The 15,953-nt window shown below is 43.5% G+C and overlaps 1 protein-coding gene across 2 annotated transcripts in view; it reads right to left on the minus strand.

The window, feature by feature from the left end:
• PDCD11 (programmed cell death 11) overlaps positions 1-15,953 on the minus strand; it is a 44,481-nt gene that overhangs the window by 12,573 nt on the left and 15,955 nt on the right. For both annotated transcript variants that reach the window (XM_011363803.2, XM_011363802.2), the window contains exons 8-21: positions 14,691-14,798; positions 13,392-13,598; positions 12,413-12,537; positions 12,172-12,232; positions 11,370-11,516; positions 9,817-10,068; positions 9,118-9,252; positions 8,368-8,562; positions 7,280-7,450; positions 6,073-6,292; positions 5,145-5,294; positions 4,604-4,719; positions 2,755-3,296; positions 1,859-1,921 (exon numbers count right to left, since the gene is read on the minus strand). In XM_011363803.2, coding sequence (XP_011362105.1) covers positions 1,859-1,921; positions 2,755-3,296; positions 4,604-4,719; positions 5,145-5,294; positions 6,073-6,292; positions 7,280-7,450; positions 8,368-8,562; positions 9,118-9,252; positions 9,817-10,068; positions 11,370-11,516; positions 12,172-12,232; positions 12,413-12,537; positions 13,392-13,598; positions 14,691-14,798 — 2,492 coding nt within the window. The remainder of the gene's footprint in view (positions 1-1,858; positions 1,922-2,754; positions 3,297-4,603; positions 4,720-5,144; positions 5,295-6,072; positions 6,293-7,279; positions 7,451-8,367; positions 8,563-9,117; positions 9,253-9,816; positions 10,069-11,369; positions 11,517-12,171; positions 12,233-12,412; positions 12,538-13,391; positions 13,599-14,690; positions 14,799-15,953) is intronic.

The raw sequence follows: 15,953 nt of genomic DNA on the forward strand, positions 1-15,953 counted from the left end.
ACACACACACACACACACACACACACACACACACACACAGCAGGTATGTTTTATCTTTTTTTCTTTTCCTAAAATGATTTTAAACTGCCTCTCTAAAAAAAGAGTAACTGCAAAAACAGAAGAGTTGGCATAACTAAATTAATGCTAAGAGAAAACTCACTAACTAGAAGGAATTCCAGAGATACACTCAGACTCCTAAAGTACTCTCTTCTCTTAACTCCTGCTCCTGAGTAGGAAGCATCTTATCTAGCTTGACTGATCCTCAATAACCCCGAACTCAGCTCTAATACAGACGGCATTCTCTTTGTGCACAAGGTCTCCAAATATAAGTGGGGAATAAAAATATGATTATATTTCCTCAATAAGTCAATACCATCAATTAAATATTTTTCCTCCTGACTTCAATAGATGTATTTTAAAACACAAGCATTAGAGAAATGTGGCAATAATTCCACTTATTATGTTACGCTTCGCAGGGGCCTTGATTAAAATAAGTAATAGTACAACATAGGTGAGTGTAGGAGGCGAAAGATGTGCTACAGTTTATCTCACCATCTCTCTGTTACCATAATTCTCCATCCCCCACCTACTCAATGTAAGCACTTATTTCCCGGCTTGGCCCACACTGCCACAGTCAAGCACCAACACTATGGTTCACACCAGGAGAGTGGACCAACAGCAGCGGTGTTAGTTAATGAGAGGTTCTAGCACTCGGAAGGTCAAGAACCATTCAGGGTCGCAGTGGGTTTTCTCTTGCAGTATTCATTAATTCACGATATCTACCCTTTGCCTGGAACAAACTACTTGACTTCGACTCTTAAACAATACATCACTCCTCAGAGATAAAGATACTGCAGAATAAAACAACTAATACGTTGTTTTCACAACAAAGACTGGAGGGGGGCACAATCAAAATCTACAAAACTAAGGAGACCAGATTAAAAAAAAAAAACAGGAATGTATGCTCCATCAAATTTCATTATTCTGAAACTGAAGGGCTTACTTTGAAGTACCAAGAGTGTTGTTAGCATCTGCAACTCAGTGTTCCACGAATATTTCCCTATCTCAGACACAAGCTTTCTCAGAAATATTCCATTTCTTTTCTGATCTCCTCAGGACATTGACCAAACCTCACCCCCTGAAAGTTACTTAAGATGCTCCCATAACAACCCTAGGCACCTAAGACGTACAACCCGAATGGATCCCAGGGGTGACCCTGAAGAGCCATTCTCAGTCATGTGTACCTAGCTTCATTCACTGATGGCCTATCGATTCTGAGAGGCTGAGTTTTTGTTTTTGTTTTTTTTGTTTGTTTGTTTTTTAATGGAGAAAGCGGAAGCAGATAGGCCCAGGGATCAAAATGCTCAAGATTCTCTGAAAAAACGATCCCAAAGTGGACCCACCATTACATAGAACTACTAGGTCCCTATCCAGAATCTCTTGTGGAACATCCCTCTGCAGAATCCACTAGAAAATGACCTAAAATTCCAGTCACTAAGCAGCCTACACTCAGATAACAGGTATTCTTGGCTACACGTTGCTTATTTGGGAATTACTGAGTTCTAGAAAATTGGGTTGAGAGCAAAAATGTTTCTTTTTGTCACATGCCTACAAACAGAACTTCTACCAAGCCTTTAAACGATATTTAAGCCCTGAATAGAGATTTCACGTTAATTTTCATATCATCCCACTAACTAGCTCTCTGAGATCCAAATGTCTCTACTAAGAAATAAGTCAACCTGGACAAAGAGGCAAAGTCAGTCGCAACCCTGGCACAACTAATACAAGAACTCAGTCAGGTCTCTCGCTCCACAGCCTGGTACTCCTTCCATGAGACCACGCTACTGGAGCCCCTCACCTTGGCCGAACACTCAGCTCCGGGATGGTTCGAATAAACCTGGGATGACTTATTGGGAGAAACCTGAAGAAACAAAGAAAGTCAAATCATCCTCTATTCTCCAGAGATCAGTTTCTGTTTCCCATCAAACGAAGCATAAAAAGCCATTTGCTCCACTGCCACACCACTCACTGGTGATGTCAGGCCTGAAGGTCCCCATTCTCATCCTCTGCAGTACACATCCTAAGAAGCTTTTAGGATTAACGTATTAAACCTTGAAAACGTATTCCAAGTTTTTCATTCTACAAATTAGAAAACTGAGATCTACAGAGCATAAATGACTTACTAAAGGTACCACAAGTTACTGAAATTAACATGTAAATTATTGGCTAGACTTTGAATTCTTTTTTTGCTTTTCTTATTGGGGCAAGGATTTTTACTATAATAACATATTACAGCAAGATTTAAGTAAATCTATATAACTAAGGTATGCGGGAGATGTTTTATAACAAGTGTTGACACATACTGAGTAACTGTCAGGCAACCTGCAAGGCGCGTTACACACTAAATGTTCTCTCAATCTTCACAACAGCCTAGAAGGTAGACACTACGTTACTCTATAAATTAGGAAAATTAAACTCAGAGAGTTAAGTAACCATTTAATCCATGGTCACATAACGTTAAGTGGCAAATCTGAAACTCAAACCCAGGTCTGACTCTAAACTAATGCTCTTAACCACAATAATATGTATATTTTAAAAAAGACATAAAAAGATTCTTTCTTTGGTGAACATTTTTGTTAACTAAAAAAGTCTGATTCATGTACAACTTTTTGAAACTTGCCTCAGTTCCTGTTCCTTCTCTCACTATTATAACAATCTCCCCTCAAAGCTGCCCGTCCCCCAAAGCCTCCATACTTGAATGTCTTCATGTCTCGCCCACCAATCACTCGGGCAGTGACCGTCTTCCCAACTTTCAGCTTGGCAGTAGGACACGTGCCCACTGGAACATCATCTAGGATGTGGGAGGCATGGATACAGCCAATGATGCCATCTTTCAGGGTCACGACCACATGGGTAGGCTTAACGGACTTGACAGTCCCTGTGACCATGTCCCCAATAGACAGAGTGTGCTTCTTTAGAGTCCCTACAACCATTGCTGGATCCGCTTCATCATCCTCATCGACTGTCTCAGAGTCCTTCTGAGTCCGTCTCATGGTCCTCTTAGCAGCTGGCCCCTCAACAGCCAAAAGAAGACCAGTCACTCCCGGTTCTGTGGTCTTGAGGGTTAGGGAGACGCCCTGTCCCACCTGCAACTTCTCCGAGTCAAAGCGGAAGGTGTCATTGAGGTGAGAAGTCAGGGAGAAAGCTGCCAGGTGGCCGGTCTCTACCAGGGAGGCAATAGCAAAGGACTCCTCCAAGTGCTGCACGATCGCCTGGTGCTCACTGCCTTTCTTCAGCTGGAAAACAAAGGAAACCCACCATGCCCACTTCTTACGGAGGACAAGTACTCGTTCATCATCCACTGGGCTATATACAGTCAGTGGGACGGGAGAAACACTCTGGAGTCCAGGGGCCCCAAAGCTAGTCTCGGTTGTAACAATCTAGCCTTCCCCATTATACCCTGGGGCAACTCAACTGAACTTAAGACACCATATCAGAATCACATGGAGTTAGCTTTTGTTTTATTTTGAACTCAGATTTCTAGGTCCTATCCTAGAATGAGTGAAATTAGAGTTTTAAAAGTTACTTAGGTGATTCTGATGCACAGCCAAGTGACTACTAATGGTTCCCTAGCTTTGAGACACTATGGCTTCTGACTCTCTTAGCGCTACAATCTCAACCCAATTTACTCACTCTTTCATTGAACGAATAGAATCACTACTGAAAGCTTACTATGTGCAAGGCATTTAGTCTATCTTTTTCAAAACTGTGCTCATGCCCTGATATGCACTGGTTTGGATGATAAAATGGAATAAGGACCTGCTAGAACACTTAGTGAGGGCTTTCTATTTCTCTTCGTATCTCAAAATCTTAAAATTATAAGCAACTGGAGATTAAGAATTATATCCATGGAATTCTCTGTACCATACCCTATGCAATTAGGTGCTTAATAAATACCTTAGATAATAATCAAATATATGGTATCCAGAGAAAAATATTACTAATTTTGAGACTTCTCTCAAATCCATTCTTCTCTCACACAAAAGTGTTCAGGAGAGGGTGCAGATGAGTAGCCTGAAGGTCAGAACTACCCACGGACATGTTATATTTTGATTATGTGATGTTTTAAAAAAAAAAAGTTTCCAATATTTCCCACATTTAAAAAAAAGAAATACGTCAAATTCTATCTTCTCTTAAAAATCAAAGACTTAGCAACACTAGGCCCAGATGTTCCTATCAGCAACAACCAGATGGAAATGAATGGTCTCCATCCCTTTGCGGGCAGTGCATGCATTCTGCAACCTGTGAGAGCCCCAGTGCCACCACTCCCTCACTTGCCTGGCCCACTTCGCTCATTTACATTACCTGCTTGGCCCTAAAGACAGGGTGACCATAAAATTTATCATCAAACCAGAGTGAAAGTCAGTATTACTAATAACCATACCAGGATGAGAGGCATACACTGGGAATGATACGTATAAATCCAGGCATATGGTCACCCTATCTGCAAGCATTTGCATTAGAATCCCTGAGCAAAGGGTGGGGTTGAAGGGGTGTATACCGCCTTTAAAACCATGGAAATGGAAGTCATCAGCAAGCTTACCTTTTTAGCTTTTCTATTCACCAAATTGTGGCAAAGAGAAACATGTACTTCCAACTTCAACATGTCAACATTTAAGATCACAGCCTTCTTCTTCTGCCCAGATTCCACCTCTTGCCCTGCAGTGCAGAACCAAACACAACATGATCACCCTCCTGGAGCAGGGGTAGGGAGAGAGCATCTCTCCAAGAGCTCTGCAAACCCTTAGGCACAAAAAGAAAAGAAGACACAAGTTCTGGGTCTATATGGGCTGGGAAAACCCATTAAGGGTCTGGCTCCCATAATTCAAGTTCGAGTATAACGTAATTTATGCAACCAGGTATACGAAAATTTTGATTTACCCAGTTATAAGAAAGGATTTATACTTAAATCTTCTTCAGAATGTTGTCAGTTGTCCTGATTTCCATTCACACAAGATAGGCATGCTAAATTTCTACTGAACCAGTTCATCTATTCTGTGTATTTGGAAACTGTATCCAGGAGAAGAAGCAAGAGACAAAGGGTTTCCCCTACCAACCATGATGGGCAAGACTGAAGCACTCACCTGCTCGATGATATTTGCTGGCTCTCAGGACCAGGCCAGGCACTGGGCCCTCACTAAATATCACAGAGCCATCTTCCAACACTTCCTGCACTTCTAAGTCAAGGACCATCCCTGGGGTCATCTCGGCCAGTGTCTGGATCAACACAGAGTCTGCCAGAGACCCAAAGGAAACAGGCATTAAGGTGAAACAACATTCTTACCATTCTTTTTCTTTGGAAATGTGCTGCCATGCAGAGAACAGTGGAGTATTGGAACCACTGAGATTAAATCACTTTTGTAAAAAATGTCTGATATCCACAAACACACCCATCACAGAGATATCTATGCCTCTCTTGCTAATCCTACCTGACCATAAAATTCACGAAAATAGCCAATACCAGAAACACATGCTTTTGTTGGTTTCTCTTTTCGTTCTTTCTGTTTGGAAACTTCCCTCTCGAGCTGCATATTCCCAAACCCCACTAGGGTTCTAACAATCCTACACACTGGTTCAAAGCTTAAGAGGGTCAGAATGATAACCCCGAATGAAGTCTTCTAGCAGGTCCCTGTTCCATTTTATCATCCACTACATATTTATTAAAGAAAGGAACAAAAAGTGAAGAGATGAATGGATTCACAACAAATGCAAATCTGAGGCCACAGGACTAAGGGAAATTTTGACTCTGAACCAGGCAGGAGCACAGGGGACCTCTGGGATGCTGGTAATGATCTTTATCTGAATCCAGGTGGTAATTAAACAGGGTGTTCATTTTATAAACATTTACTGGGCTGCACCCCAAATGATTTGTGTACTTTATCTGGATCATATTCTCATTTTTAAAGGTTCCCCAAATGTTTTAATACCTGGGAAGCCCACTGGAACAGGCAGGCCTAACTTATAACACACGCTCCCCACCCTGGCCCTCATCCTCTGACCTCCTGCCCCCACCTCGGTTGCTCATGAGACTGCGCACGCCCTGCCACTCCTCCAGGCACTGGCTCAGGAGAAGGAGGCTGGTGGTAGCCAGGTCTCCCAGAGCGCAGTCCGACAGCCGCAAAGACAGCAGCATCCGCTGCTTCTCCTCGTCCACGTTGGTCACCTTCGCAACCACTGTCTGCCCCTCAACAAAGTGGTCACTTGTAGAGGTCACGAATTTGTCACTCATGACCTAAAGGGAAGAAGGGCAGAAAATGAAGAAAGGAAAGGAAGTCCGTGTTAAGACAACCCATTTAAAGTGCCCAGAAAGGGGTGTGAAGGGGGTGCAACAGGACCCAGGATGCTCCCCCCAGCCAAGTACAGCGCTACTCCCCTTCCTTAAACACACAGCAGAGGCCCTGGCTGCCCAACCCAGCCTCCTGGAGGGCAACCAGCCCAGAAGACACAATGCTGGCAAGCCAGAGGGGCGCTGAGCTGTAAGTGTCTCTAATACCCCACGGCAACCCTCTGCCCCTCACTATGCATATTTCTGGGCGCTCCCCTCTTCTGCTCTCATTTTGAAAACTGTTCTGGCATGGTATGCAAATGAGATTTGCCCAGGCAAAACATCAAGGAGACAAATCTATGGAAAGGAAGAAATATTTGTAGATTATCTGTGGCAGGAATGAGCTACAAGCCATGTGCTCACCGCTGTCTTACACGGACTTTACTAAGACTCCTCTTAGCTCTGGACTCAGTTTACTCAGCAGGCATGAGGGGATCAACTATGAGATCACTAGGATTTTCTCCAGTCTGAAAAGTTTACAATTCAATATGAGGGGGTAGAGTCATAATTTTAAGGGTATTCGGGCACCATAACACTTCAAAGACCCTAGGAGGCTGTAAAACCTATACTCAGCTGCTGAGAAAAATCAATTTACCATATTTAACATGCTGAAAGTACAAAAATAAGTTCGGTATCCTCCCTCACACTAGACACTAAAGTCTCAGGACCACTTCCCGTCTACCCAACACTACGGTGTAAAGAAGTGGTGACTCAAGCCAGGACGCACAGCTGGGCCAAAGGCCCATGGGCTCAATCTCAGCTCCACTCCCCCACAGCCAGGTGTCTTTATGCTGTGCCTCTAAAAATCTCTCAAGGGATTTAAAGTATCTTGCTCCTTCCCACCAATCCTCAGGTCCCATGACTCTGTGCCCCTGTACATGGAAGTGAACTTACAGCTTTGGGGGCCAGTCCACTAAGACCTGAGGGGAACTGGATGAACACACCGTAGTCCTTGATGCTCTTCACAAAACCAATGAGCAGCATTCCAGGTTGGATTTCTGAGAAGCTCTTGGGATCCTGGCCACCCTCCATTGTGGAGACCAAAGCAGGCTTCCTGCAAAGGATCTAGCGGTACTTCATCAAAGAATATGACAGAAAGGGCAGATGAAATGTCCACCTCTCCCATCTTCCTTCTCCCCTCTACACCTTTGCTACTACCATAATTCTCTAAGTGTGCAGACCAACAGCAGCAGCATCTCCTGGAACTAGTTAGAAACGCGAATTCTTAAGTACCAGACCAATGAATTAGAAACTCTGAAGTGGGAGCCTGCGAGCTGTGTTTAAGCAGGCCCTCCAGGTGATCCTGATGTGCACTGAAGAATGAGAATCGCCGTTTTATTCCTTTCCTATTAACTCATCTCCAGATTACTGAAAGCAACCAAAATGGGAATGGCTCATGCGTGTGGCGGGGCAGCTAGCTGTACTGGCCATGACGCAATCCTCCACAATCTTCACATTAACCAGCCCCACCTCGCCTCCTCTGCCTATCTTCACTCTAAGGAGATTTTATATTCTGTGAGAAAAAAGGCAATGCTCTCCTTCGAAACATCCACAACAAGCCCGAAGGGAATATTCTGCGCCCCATACCCCTTGCAGGGAAGGAGAAAAGGGGGACAACCACCACCTTAGTAATTACCTCAACTCAAGGGGCAATCACTGAGTGCCTTGAGAAGGCCAGATGTGCTACTGGGAATATCCAGCTAAACCTGGCAGGCCACACCACCCCCTCCCCAACACCCTGGACTCCCACCCTAACCTGACTACCAGCATCTGCTGGCAGGACTTCAATCCCACTCTTAGAGGAAAATTAGAGCGAAAATGCAGCCTTGCTCACTGGTTAGGTTTTATGGAAGTATTTCTGCAAATGGCTGATTTTTTTCTATGGAGTTTCCCACTAAGAGCACAGCCCAATCTAGTTTTCTCCCGAGAGCTGCCATGGCTTCCCTGTCTTATCTGGCTCCCCAGATACCAGTAAAGGATACAATGCGTCCCTCGCTCTGGCTCAGACACAGGACTCTATGGAGGGTGTCACCAGCCTGGAGCCAGTGATACAACAGGGGGCCGTTGGCAACGTGGTCCGACAGATGAGACGTGGGGAGGAAAGCAGGGATGTTGTGGGGCAGGACAGCCACCTCCAGCCCATCTCTGGTCTTCTCTAAAACCTTCACATCGACCAACTATCCGGGGAAGAGAAAGACAAAAAATAGCACTTGTCTTGGGCAGGGAGCAACTTCATCTGCATCAGACAGAGATCAGAGGCGTTAAATTCCAGCACCAGGGATCATGGAGAGGTCAAGATCAGAGAGGCAGCTTTCTTCCACAACCCACAACACCCCAAAGACCTACCAGGCACACACACGAGCATATGTGCACGTGTACACACACACGAGGACCCATTTCTGCGACCAGGTCACTCTTCTCCCAAGTCCCTCTACTGGGTCCCAGAGGAAAGATAGTCTTGCAGAACGGCCTTAGGGACCAGAGAGGAAAGAGGGCAGCAACTCACTGCTGAAAAGTCACACGATGACACAACTTCCCTTTTATGGACAGCTTACATTTGCTCTGACACACATGAGAGAATATATACAAGGTTCTCCACTCTCTTTGGTTCCAGAATCTTAGCTAGCTGCCTTGATCTCTGCCCTTCGTGGGTCCCAGTACCCCATGTGTCAGTGGTACTCTGCTCTTGGCCACTGTAAACCAGAATAATTTGTCTGGAGAAGTCCAGGTACCTGCCCAACGTTAACGGCTTTTCTTTTCTTCTGACTGTGTCCCGCACGCTCTTTCTCTGGCTCACCCAACAACTTGAAGGACAAGAGCATCCTCTCTCTGGCTGGCTCACAGTTCAGCACGGCAACCTTCACCACCTGGTGAGAAACCACACCTGCTTAGCTAACTTCCCAGCAGGCCTGTCAGGCCCTGGAGAGAGGTGCTCTCCACAAGTGCTACAGAGGCCTTGGGACCCACCCAGAAACTGGATCAGATCAGAACGCGGTGGGAAAAAAATGCACAAAAAGCTACACCGAATCCCTCCGGATAAGCCTTTGGGTGCAAGAAAAACATAGTATGACCCCAAGTTTTAAGAAATTATTTTTCCTAAACAGACCCAGATTCACTAGTTTTATGGCACTGCCCCCTGGTGGTGATGGTGGTCTCGGAACAACTGATGTGAGGGACCCCAGTGTTATCACAGGTAAAGACTAATTTCTTCAAGGCTGTGGGCTCGAGGTCCATTAGTTTGCCAGCTTCCGCTGAATCCCCTTGGGGGTTTCTCTCTGTTCTGTTCCCGTCTCCTCCACTTGGCTGGCTCAGGCCCACTGTCCCATAGGCTCTCTTCCTCACCCCCTTAAAAAGTAGCCCTCCATACTAGTCCTTCAAATCTGTGTTCAGAGAGTCCCTAAGGGTAGGGACCTATCTGGGAAAAGGGTTACCTGGCCAGCGTAAAAGACCCTCTCTGGGTCAGGGACATACTCGGCACTGAGTTCATGCTTGGGCACCAGTCCCTGCACATCATTGTAGAATTTTACAATGCAGCCATAGTCCTTGACCCGGAGGATGAAGCCATGTGTCTGCAAACCAGGTTTGGCATCGGCATAGCAGGTAATGGCAGGTAGTTTGGACTCAACCAGGGTTTTCTTCAGGGTAATCATCAACTTCTTGGCTTCAGGGTCACAAAGCAAAACCTAGGGGAAGGATATTGTCATCAAACCTGTCATGAAGTTACCTGTTATCAAGAGAGACACTGAGCTAGTCTCTGTGACCCCTTGAACCCAAATGCCATGGTCAGTCCCTAAGAACTTACTACCTCTTTCTCTCTGAGAATAATCTCAGACACAGATCTTCCATGCTTCCTGCTGGATAGCAATCTAGGAGGTATTCATCTCCATTTCAAATGTTCTTCCTCCCATGAGCTCCCTCCTGGGCCTGCAGCAAAACTCATCGCCTCACTGCACCTCCAAAGTCCTGTATCAGTTGCTTCTACACTGCCTCAGTTCCTTCTTAGACCACTGGCATCTCGTCTAATAGGATGAATGAACCAATACTTCTATATATTATCTATAAACCAAGACTGAGAGATCCAACAATCTCTCCTTCCTCAGGTGATCTCCTTGAGGGCAGAGAAATTCCTCTACTTCTAATCTCTTGACCCCACAACTATGCCAATGGGTGATCAATCTCTTTGCTGACTAATAATGAGATAAAATGAAAATTAAAAAAATCTAACATTCTGAGTATCTGCACACACCGTACCCTATGCTAAGCACTGTGTATTACCACATTTAATCTCACAATTACGTGAAGTTCCTTTTTGGAATTCAAGCCTTGTTATAAACCACTCAATTCTGGCAGCTTTGAGCTATTTCTGTGCCTGACACATTCCTTGCTCCTCCTCAACCTTCCAAATCCTACCCATCCTTTCTAGTTCAAGTCCCACCTGTGCCAGAAAGCTAAAAGACATTATTGTCACATAGAGCTGAATTTGAAAACTGGTTCTACCATATATTGGCCGTGTAACTTTGGCTTCCTAAGCTTTAATCTCCCCACCTGCAAAATGAGGATAATTACTTACTTTACAGGGTTGTTTGAAGAATTAAATGAAATAATGAATGTCATGTGCCTGGCACAGCACTGGCACAGAATACATGTTACATGGTAGTTGCTATTCACATCACTGATGATTCTTGCTGCTCCACCTCACCCTTACCTCCTGTCTGAGATATGATCATAGCATATAGCCTGCACCAAACCATGTGGCACAAGGTCACACATTGCCCTGCTCTGTTCACATATGGATGATTTAACTCTCAATTATACTATATAATTCTCAAAAGCAAGGACCCAGTTTCCTCTTCCCACTGCTTGGCACAGCACTGCAGACATTATGCGATCATTTTATGGAAAAAGGGCGAGAAACTTCAGCTGAAAAGCATTACTCTCTTCCCATCTGGCCAAAATTCCAACAGAGACCCTTCAGGAGGCTCACCCGGCATGTAACTTCATCCCCAATGTGGTACTTCTTCTCTGGATTCTTCATCTGGATGTCAGCCAGGTGCATGGGAGGTACCAGGCCCCTGATTTGCTCACCCACATTCACCAACATCCCATATGGTTTTATGGTCAGCACTGTGCCCTAGGGAGTCCCAAGAAAAGATGCCATGACGCCTCAAGAATGGTCTTTCCTGCACCTCTTACAACAAGGCGTGTCACATCTCTCTTTCAAAGCCCAGTTTCCTGGGATAACTGTTCCTGTTATTCCAGATCTCATAAGGTAAAGCACACATCCCACACTGTTCTGGATGAGGTCAGGTTTATTTATGGGAACCTTCACACCTTTTTGTATGCATGTGTTCTTTCTGTCTGCCTTACAAGTACATTCTGTAAAACCGGGGACCCTGCGTCCTAAAAAATGAACTCTTCATATAAAGGGCAGCTGCTCAATTGGGGCTAATGGTTCGATAGGAGAGGCAAGTGGAACTGGCTTCTTACTAATATCCGAGGTAGTTCAATAATCACAGAACTAACTTTTGACCTGGTCTATTAAACACCATCAAATTCCAAGGTTTATAACCTACATCCTCTGTAGTTGGGTGATACTAGTAAGACCTTGCCTTGAAATTAATTACAAGTTACCCAAGGGAAGAAAAAGAAATTCCAGTCAGCAGGCAGAGGCAAGAAATATGACTTTAAACATGTTCACAGGAGGACTAAGGAACTGACAGTTAACCTGTGAACTAAAGGTTATCTGAAACTGGGGGAGTTATCTAATTATATGTCGGAGGTCTTACCTTTACCAATGCCCCAGGTTTAATGTCATGATACCTAAAATACTGAGCTTCAATAATAGACCTAGAACAAAAGGAAAACACGAGATTAGATAAACTAAGGCAGAGACTGCCTAAAATTCAGGACTATCGAAGTCACACTGGCAAGAAAGAAAACCTTCACCAAGCAAGGCCAGGAGAAACTGTGAATGCACATCTGATGAAAGCACACCTCTACACCCCCAAGTGTTGATGACAGACTTACGTCCGCAGAGAGAGCACAGCCAGTTCATCCATTTGACTGAAGTCGATGATTCTACACTTGTGAGTGTTCCCTGGCTTGAAGGCCTCAGGACTGAAGACGGTCTTAGAATCAGAGAGATGGCTGAGCTACAAAGTACCAAGTGATTAAGAACAAGCCAGAGACAATAGATCTAAGGCAATCAGATATTAAAGCACACCAGGATGACAACACATTCGTCACCTACCATAAAAACAGTACTCTGATTACCTATTAAAATTATTCCTCTAACTAAAAAACTGCTCTTTACCATCAAAGAACTTCTATGTCAGAAATCAGTCTAGATCATAGGTCAGTAAGCCACAGCTCACAAGCTGATAACTATTTTTGTAAACTAAAGATTATTAGAACACAGCCATGCTCATTCATTTATATACTGTCTATGCCTGCCTTCAGGCTAGGAGAACAAAGGTGAATTTAAGATTTTATTATAAAATATTAAAACAAACATCTAGAATGAAAAGAGATCGAAATCTGTATAAATTTTTAATACTTTTAAATATAACAAACATGAATCTTGTTAATTTGCAGAAAAACAAAGACAAGATTATAGTAGTGAGTCCCATCCTGGAACTTGTTTTGATGCTGTGCAAGAATATGCACAAAATAAAACTTGTATTAAATAAATTTTATTACCTAGTAAGAAATAAAAAGAACAGAGTTGTACTATCTGGATCTTTAAGAAAAACTTTCCCAAGCCCTGGTGTAGATCCTATTCATTCCTATACCTACCATCTGCTAGGGATCAAATATGTCAAACTGATTTTAAGGCATCGTAATATAACAAACAAGCATTGTTTAGTCCCTATGAACATTCTACCATACCTGGGATATTCAAAAAATGGAAACTGTAATACCAAGGGTAAAGGAAGGAGAAAAGGACCCATGTGTCCCAACAGTCCTTCTAGTGATAAGATCCTGAGGAAACAAAGAGACGCCTTACCCGGGCATACGCCAGAGACCCATCCTTCAGCCTGAAAGTGGCCCCCGCCTTGTTGAAAAAGCTCTGGACAGGAACGTCATCTAGGACAGCTCCCAGGTGCTGACAAGTGAGCCGGGTGAGTGAGCGCCCAGGATGCAGGAAGACTGGGCGCAGGCTCAGCCGCACGACTCTGGTCCGAGGATGGACACAGAGGACGCAGGCCCTTACCTAGATAAGGGAAAGGACATAATGAGCGAGAAGAGGCACACAGGAGATAAGGCGTCCTGGAGCAGACTTCGTCATGTGCTGACCAGGTTATGGATACAAATACTAAAACTCACTTGTGCAGTCAAGCAGCATAAGGAAAACTCAAACAAAACGTCCCAGATGTACTATGCCCAACTACATCAAGGTTTACTCCAGGCCATAAAAAACATACCACAGTTCCCTCAACACCATGAGGCTAATAATGCACATGCAACAGAAACCATGCGCTGGCATCAGTACATCAGAGGCTCATCTAAAATACGCCAGAAACAGCCTGCTCCGATCACAAGGTTATAGCATGTAAAATGTCTAAACTCTGTATGCAAATATGACTACAGGGAGAAAAAAATTACTAGAAAGAAGTGCACCAAAATGTTAATGATATTATCACTAGGTGGTGAAAAAACCTATTTTTACTTAAAAAAAAAAAAATGTCTCTACGGCATCCATTAGCCTTCATTACTGTTAAAAACAAAATCGTTTTAGGATTAAAAAAATAATTGTGAACAATATATATTTGGATTTTCTTCTCAAACACCCATGTTCATTATAGGAAATCTGAATCTTTAGATAAGGGTAGGAAAATCACTCACACTTAATCACTATTAACACCTAACTGCATAATTATTCCGTATTTTAACCAGGTGTACTCTAAAATTTTTTTCAAATTAGATCTATAATACTCATAGCACTTTTTAAACCACACCTATTTCAATATATATCTTCTCTTATGTTAAATACTTCTCTAAAGCACTTTAAATTACAAAAGCAAAAGATTCACTACCAAAAAAAAAATCAAACCAGATAGAAGAATATGAAATAAAAACCAAAAGTTGCAATCTCCTCCTTGGTCTCCTTCTCTAATCTCAGTCCTCAGAGATAACCACTGGTGGTTTCTTACGGTCCTTCCAAGACACTTTTTATTCCCCTCACCTCCTCTCTGTACACCTGCATATACACAGTCCTAGGGCCTGCCCTGTAAGCTAACTGTGACACTGGACAGCTGAGTGGGACAAAATGGAATCGAGAAAAGATAGGTGCAACGTTACTTACTGCTTGATTTGAGAAATATGTTCCAGCTTTCTTGGGATCCAAGTGCATAAAGTCAACCAGGCCAGTGAAGAATGAGAGGAAGTTTAGTGTAAGGCCAAGTGGAGTCACCTAGAAATAAACAGAACAAGTTTTGAAAAATATCTCTGAAAGAACCAAGAATGTAAGAGCTACTGTTCATACTAAACACTCAATGCCACATTTTCCAGGATAACCATGTCTCTCTCCTCCCCCAGCTAACCCTTATCAATCTTTCTTCCCATAAAACTAGGTGGCAAGACAACTCCTGGTACAGGCTGTTTCTTTATTCAGTAAGCTCACCTCCCTTTCGGAATGAGAGAACATCAATCCTTGCACCCTCGGGATTTCCCAGTGGGATGGAGGGCACTTTGCACAACGATCTTCGGGGAACTGCCAGCCTGACAACGCAGATGAAGTGTTGCTAACTTGGTGATTTGCCCAGACTTAGAAGGCAAAACTCAAATGCTTGCATAAGGGAGACACTGACCATGAGCAAGCCGATTCATCCTACAGAATCCCCCGAAAGCTAAGGAATTAAGGTGAGAAGCACCTCAAAAAGAAAGTCATGAGGTAGGTAACTGAAATCAGGAATCTTCACAGAAAATTGAAGAACATTCTCTGAGAGAACTGTACCAGACTCAAAACACAGGAAGAATGCAAATGTTCAAATGTAGATTAAGAAAAATTATGAATATCGTATGGATATAGATATGAAGACATCCAGCTCTTTTCTCCCTACTAGCCCTCAGGCATCCAGGCTCATACTTTCCTGGGTAGAAGCTAGTAGACCCTTTCTAGAGAAATCTAACATGCCAGAAAAGACTTGTAACAATGACATTTGGAGGCTGCCCAAAGAGAGTCTGCTAGCTCCTGATCCTGACAGTGAAGTTAGCCAGTTAACAAGTCCTACCCAGGCACACACACTTCCTAACAGTTTTTTAGTGCCTCACATGTAGTATGGCAGTCAAAACAAAAATTCAATAGGGAATGGGAAGTTAAAGTTGAGAGATTCTCCCAAAAGGTAAGACATAGACAAATACATGCACATACCAAAACAAAGAACAGAAGAAAAGATAAGAAAATTAGAGAACTGATCCATGAAGTCCAACATCGTATTAACAAGAGTTTCAGAAAAAGAAGAGGAAATTTTATTTTAAAACAAACGAGAACAAGATCTGACAAGGGGCTAGTACCCAGAATGTGTAAAGAATGCTTACGACTCAATAAAAAGACAACCTAAGTTAA

Source organism: Pteropus vampyrus, unplaced genomic scaffold, assembly GCF_000151845.1.
Source record: "Pteropus vampyrus isolate Shadow unplaced genomic scaffold, Pvam_2.0 Scaffold89, whole genome shotgun sequence".
In the NCBI taxonomy this organism is placed as follows: Eukaryota; Metazoa; Chordata; class Mammalia; order Chiroptera; family Pteropodidae; genus Pteropus; species Pteropus vampyrus.